We start from the raw sequence: 7,085 nt of genomic DNA on the forward strand, positions 1-7,085 counted from the left end.
GAGCGAAAACTGAGGAAACTAGCCTCAAAGAAAAAAAGCGACGCTGCAACAAGGGCGTAAATCACGCCACTCATTAGTAGTGAGTGAAGAGGAGAAAAATAACCACAATTAACCGTTGATTCACAGAAATCAATGGTGGAGCTGCATTCCGTTCGCAGAAGCGTCGTGTTAAACAATGGGCCAAGCATTTCGAAGAGTAGTTAGCTGGACCCAGTGAGCTCACCTGAGAGGACTAATTGAACCCGAGTTGGAGCTGGGTACCGGCACGCCGTCGTCAACTGGAGTTCAGCGTGCAATCCCATTGTTCCAGCGCAACAAAGCTCCTCGTCCATGTGGTTTTGCCCATTTTACTTCTTACAGAAGGTGACGAGTCCGTCGTGCCCAATTTGACATCTTGACCTCAAGCTCTACAATGCAAATGGGATGGAGCGCTCCAACGAATAGAATGCAAGAGCCACATACGAAAACCACGGGCTACGATCTTAGTGGCTATATCTTCCGCGGTGTTCTCTGGTACTGTCCTACACTGGTTGAGTCGTCGTCTGGAGAGCCATATCTGTGAGAACCAAACTGGGTTTCATCCAGCCTGCAGCCGCCACTCTTTCCGACAGTCAGCATTCATAGTATTTCTCGATCTCAGATCTGCTTTCGACTCCTTTGGTTGTCCGGAACTGTGGTATTGTGTTGTGATGAATGTTCTCCACCTTAAATTCCTGTCTCTTGTGAAAGTTTCATGTGCCTCTTACCGTGGACAGATTTCCGAATTCAGGATATTCAGTGGTGCCAGGCAAACGCGTCCGCTGCACAGTTTGGTATGCACTTCGCACCTCTACAGTGTGAAATAATGCTGCAAGATTGGGTTGGATCATGCCCAAAGTCCATGATTGCAGGTCAGCTGCTCGGTGTTGTTACTGATCTTTTCTATCGGAATGACGAAAGATGCAATCAGAAAGCTCATGGCAGCCTTTGCCAACTTCCTACATTTGTGGTGCTGACGTGGCACCATATTGACCGTCAAGGTAACACTGCAATGCCGAGTTGCGTTTTTCCCTACTTTGTGAATCAGAGCTATGGGTGCTGAGTGCGGATGACCTTTGAAGACTTTCCGTATTTAACTGTTGGTGTCCCCGAAGCAACGCTCGGGCCTGTTGGTCGGGTCAACAATGCTGATGTTTTCGGGAAAGTTCGCTATCCGTGGACACAGTTGGTCACACCCCACAGGTTGCACTGTTTATACCATGTACTTCGTATGCCAGAGAACCGTTTGACTCAGAACTCTCTTCGCTCACCATTTTATCGGATAGAGACAACTTAGGGACAGTCACTCTATGAATCGACAATGAACCATAAAAGTCCTTACTGGTCGACTCAGTCGTGTTGGTAAGTGCCGTCCTCTCGGATGGTGATCACGGGATGAGACAATCCAGTGGTTGGTGACCCTGAGAGATATGTGTTACGAATAGAATATCGATTCTGATTGAGCGCGAGAACAAGAATCGATGGCGTAGGATGAATATCGCTTTACTTGTCTAAGAATAGACGTACATAAGCTGAAAACGAAGGCGAAAGCATGGTTAATACAAGTGATAATGTGAGCACAAAGAATATTCATGACAATATGGCTGTGTCATACAGCTAAATGCTGTCTTGTGTCGCTGTTACCAATAGAATATCGATTCTGATTGAGCGCGAGAACAAGAATGAGTGGCGTAGGATGAATAGCGCTTTACTTGTCTAAGAATAGACGTACATAAGCTGAAAATGAAGGCGAAAGCATGGTTAATACAAAACGATAATGTGAGCACAAAGAATATTCATGACATTCACCCTGGCCGTTGGATTGTGTGTAGAGGGATAAATTGGGTACAGGTATTGGATGAATGATTGTAAAAATCTAATGAGTAATAATGAGTGTGGTTAGGCTTCTCGATTTCTTAGAATGTAGGGCCATGTACGCTGCTGGAGCCTGGCTAAATCAGGGGTTCTAGGGTCATATGTATCTGGGGATGCAGGTGCATTGCCCGGGCACGGGAGTGAGACTGAAGTGTGAAAATAGAATGTTCATGACAGTCGCCTTCAATTCCTAGCTCCCACTGCATGTCCTACCCGACAAACAGAAACATTAGCTTTCAATGACTTGAATAAACAAGTGCCTCCAACACCTAGCCCTCATGTTGTTATTCTCGTTATCCTCATTGAATGAAGCTGTAGAAACTGGAACCACTACACTCCGATGAATCGTTTGAGCTGAAAAATGAATATACTGGACCATACACTGACTTCCTCCGCCTACTGGGGTCAGAAAAATGCGCCACAATGGACCCCCTAAATTAGTGGTGCTTACCTGTCCCACAATCATGAGGTAAATACTCTTGTGAAGTGTAAAAACGAACTCACTGCAATATACCTTGGACTCCCAAGGAATAGGTTAACGGAAATACAAGTACGTGCATTTTCGTACAACACTTAAATGTTGGAGGAAGACACCATTCCCTCAACATATTTCATCAGTCTTACTCAACAGAAGCATAGAGAACCATTGTTTGCTAGTCGATAACTAATACGGTCGACAAGTGACAGCGTGCTCACCCACGGCAGTGAAGTATCGGTGTTGAACACTGATTGCTATCGACGTTTGAGCTGAAAAATGAATATACTGGACCATACACTGACTTCCTCCGCCTACTGGGGTCAGAAAAATGCGCCACAATGGACCCCCTAAATTAGTGGTGCTTACCTGTCCCACAATCATGAGGTAAATACTCTTGTGAAGTGTAAAAACGAACTCACTGCAATATACCTTGGACTCCCAAGGAATAGGTTAACGGAAATACAAGTACGTGCATTTTCGTACAACACTTAAATGTTGGAGGAAGACACCATTCCCTCAACATATTTCATCAGTCTTACTCAACAGAAGCATAGAGAACCATTGTTTGCTAGTCGATAACTAATACGGTCGACAAGTGACAGCGTGCTCACCCACGGCAGTGAAGCATCGGTGTTGAACACTGATGTCATGCTATCGACGATGACGGTGATGAGCGTGCTCACCACAGGATTAGTTCACTCTAGGATTTACATCGATGTACATGAAAACTCACATGAATCCCAAACAAGGGAGCTAACTGGGCCCACAGTGCTCATTTTGAAAATGGTTGTATCATGCCCTACCCACCTGCGGACTATTTGGTAACAAGGATTTAAGGAAAGACAACTTCATTTGGTGGACAGGGGTTGGATACCTGAGCCCCCCCCCCCGCGACGTCCCAGCCCAATCCAGTCATGAGTACTCAACAGAAGCATAGAGAACCATTGTTTGCTAGTCGATAACTAATACGGTCGACAAGTGACAGCGTGCTCACCCACGGCAGTGAAGCATCGGTGTTGAACACTGATGTCATGCTATCGACGATGACGGTGATGAGCGTGCTCACCACAGGATTAGTTCACTCTAGGATTTACATCGATGTACATGAAAACTCACATGAATCCCAAACAAGGGAGCTAACTGGGCCCACAGTGCTCATTTTGAAAATGGTTGTATCATGCCCTACCCACCTGCGGACTATTTGGTAACAAGGATTTAAGGAAAGACAACTTCATTTGGTGGACAGGGGTTGGATACCTGAGCCCCCCCCCCGCGACGTCCCAGCCCAACTGCAGTCATGAGTTGCACATCTACATTTAGTCTCATACCACATCTGTCGTCGCCTTATCATCAGCCGGGTCGCCTTGCTGCACACAGCAGGCGAAAACAGGCTACTGCTGACGCCTCTGTTCGCTTTCACGTATTTGTTCTCTCCCCACCCCACATTCTTGGGTTTGACCTCCTCTCACCGCCAATTGCCATTATCACTATCTATGGTTGACTCAATCATTACGGCCTCAGATACTTCGAAATCACCCTTCAAACCTCGATGATCAGTTCATCTTGCAGCCTTTAGCATTCGCTCTCTAAAACAAGCCGGAAGACAGGCTGCTACTGCATATATGCTTCGCTTCTTTTCTTTATATTCTCTCTATGATCAACCCCGCCGATTACCTCTTACGCTCGCTTGGTTCGATGATTTGTTTCATGTTTGCGTCTTGTTATCAATCACTTTCTAAACTGATGGGTTGGCTCTGTCGCACCAACTACGCCGGTTTGGGCATCTGCTTTGTGTGCTTAGCAATCGATCCCTACACCGTGTGCTGACTACCGACCACAAGTTTGACAACGCATGACCTCGAGACGGCGCATGAAAAATGCAAAAAAGGGCAATGGCTACTCTGGTCTGCAAATTTGGGTTACCAAAGACCCAGCTTATCAGTGTTTGGAGGCACTCACCAACATGGTGATTTCGCGCAAACAGAAGTAGTTTTCCGTCTCTCGTTTTTTGATCCATATGTTCTTTTTTATTCTTACTCTGTTTTTATCGTTTTTCAGCTTTAAGTTTCAAAGCTGTGTCCAATATTCTAACGACAAGTCGCTGCACTTCACACGGGAGACGTGATGGTATTTGTGTAGCACCAATGAGCTTCGCTCGTTGCTGGTGACCAGTGTTGTTGTTAGCGTTTTCCGGTGACACTTTCAAATCACAGCATAGCATACGAGACTAACACATTTTAAATTTCTTCATTCTTGACTAGCCGACCCGTGATATATGGAACTATTATTAGAATCCGAATATGGTCCCGACGGTAAAACCGAGGAGAATATGTTCATAAAGCAGTTGCCCCTCCGACGTAAATCAACACGCAGAAGTCTTGTTTTTGTTGCGGACCACGTTTCCAGTCCAAAGTCCTCTCCATCTGCCAATCTTCCTTGTTTTCGAGACACGGTTGAGCCTCATGAACAGTGTGGAAGTCAGCCGCATCGTGCTGAGGTGCCTGCAGTCAGTACTCCCGTGAAGCCACAAACCGGACAGTTTGATGGATCCTCAGAAAGCGCTGATCTCATGGAACGGTACGAGCGCGAAATCGCCTCATGGCACCTACTCCTTGAATCCTCTGTCTCCAAAACTCCGAATGAACCGATAGAACTACCGCCTTGGGAGTGGATAAAAAGTGATAGAGTTTTATCAGATTATCAGGAGCTTCTGCAACCCATGTTTGAAACTAATTTGACCGGCCTTGGTTTGGGTGAAATATCCGAACTCCAGTCACGTATTTTATTTGGCTTGATGCATCTTCGTGAATTACTGGACACACAAGACAGGTTCTTATTAAGTCTGCGCCGATCAATGCAGGCCATTTGCACACATGAACTCGGATTAAATAAATCAAGAGACATGCACGGCTCCACAGTGGGGGCCTTTCTTGCCTTACCACCCTGAAACTCAATTTGTATGTTTTGTCAGTTGTTCAAGCATTTATTGTTATCCCTATTGTTGCTTTTGTATAAATTCAGAAACGAGACACTTTTTGGAATATGTTCAATTCGTCTTGTTCAGTTAGGAGAAGGAAGCAATCTGTGCGTTCATTTACCTTTCGAATGTAAACTGTTTAGAAGAATTATATTTCAAAAATCATATGAGCCTTTTGCCTGAGTTGTCACCCGAGGACTGTGTCGGTACCAGATCAGGTGATATTGGACGTGTGACTGAAGGCTGGCTAAAGCGGTCCCAACCCCACTGCTGCTCAACACACTAGAGTCGTGCAGTGTTCAGCTCCTTTCTGAAGTGTGTCAACTTGCTTTTGTTGGATTTCCACGGTTTAGTTTGACTATAGAGTTATCGATGTGCAAACACCAGTGGACAGGCACACAGGCTTCTTGGTAGCCATGATTCGGTTTACACATAATGCTTTATCAGTGAACACCGATTATAAAAACCTGCCCATGGCGAATTTCGATGTTCTACGTCAATTCCTTCCGATTTCATACTGCCCCTTTCTCTATCTTCATACTAATAATCTTATTGGGTATATTCAATAACACATGCCCAATGTGGTAATGGTTGGCCTGATGGCACTCCAATAGCCATATGGTCATCTTACGTCTGTGGATATCCGAAGATGCGTATGTGTTTGAGCTAGTTGAAACACTTTTCACAGTGAATCAAGACAGTTCCTATAATGAACACGTGGATTAGAGAGACGTAGGGGGTGTCTATCCGTGGCGTTCAGAGCTGTTCTCTTGAATTCCATGGTACGACCGGCTAAGCGCTTCACTTGTCACTAATCTGAATTAGTGCCAGAAGGTTTGTACCAGAAGACAACAGGTACAATTGAGGGAGGGGGCACAAATCTTCCGAACACCAACTAGTGAAGAGTCCAAGAAAGAATCAAGAGGCTGGTAGACAGTGAAAGCTCAGGAAATGTCGAAGGCTTTTACGACTTGGAACGTCCGTATTGTTTCTAATTTAATTTGATCAAGCAGCCAAAGGAAGACAGCAGAACAGATTGCGAAGAAGTGTTCAGTAACTCAGGCAAGAGTGAGCACTTTGAAGAACAGTTTATCTGGTTTCCTGCGTACGGCAATGGAACACAAACCATATGTGCCGATCAGCAGAAATAGATTACGAATTATCCGTTTTGAAGGATGAACCGAGCACCGGGTTTGGGTGGTTTGTAAACATCTGCAAGAAAAGCAATCAGGTTCATGTAAGCAACCTTTATTCCTAACGGAATAAAGAGAAAGTAGCCACAGAACGCGGCACTTCAGCAGTTACGTAATATTTAAAGAGGGTATACCAACATTTTGTGAACTATCATGACACCAACCTGGTGCCTGTAACATTCATGATGCCCTCTACTCTAAAGCTCCGCAGCTCTACTGAACACAGACAGACTTGGGGAAACCAAGACGGTGTAAAGGTACCTTATTTACTCTTCGACAGACCATGGAACGGTGATATTGATTCATCTGATTTGAAAACTGGTGGTTGGTGCAGAATTATTGCCTGGAGATTCTTGACCCTCCTTCCGGCGCTGTAGGTCACCTCATGAATGCTCCTACGTCTGTATGGTAAGCTTCCTCTGAGTTCATTACATCTAGTGGTGTTAGGTAAAGCTTTTCTATTATCCATTCCCACCTTTGTCTTCTGGTTGAGCATAGAAGAGTTGCTCGCATCCACTAAGCTTTTTACGATCGAAATGCTCCC

At 45.2% G+C, this 7,085-nt stretch overlaps 1 protein-coding gene across 1 annotated transcript; it reads left to right on the forward strand.

Moving 5' to 3' along the window:
- Positions 1-4,646: 4,646 nt before the first annotated feature.
- T265_12565 (hypothetical protein) lies at positions 4,647-5,315 on the forward strand (the record flags this gene model as incomplete). The annotated part of the gene is made up of 1 exon (XM_009164389.1): positions 4,647-5,315. A coding segment is annotated over one exon (669 nt), but the record flags the coding sequence as incomplete, so codon positions are not given.
- Positions 5,316-7,085: the final 1,770 nt, after the last annotated feature.

The sequence above is a fragment of the Opisthorchis viverrini genome (genome assembly GCF_000715545.1).
Source record: "Opisthorchis viverrini unplaced genomic scaffold opera_v5_5, whole genome shotgun sequence".
Lineage (NCBI taxonomy): Eukaryota > Metazoa > Platyhelminthes > Trematoda > Opisthorchiida > Opisthorchiidae > Opisthorchis > Opisthorchis viverrini.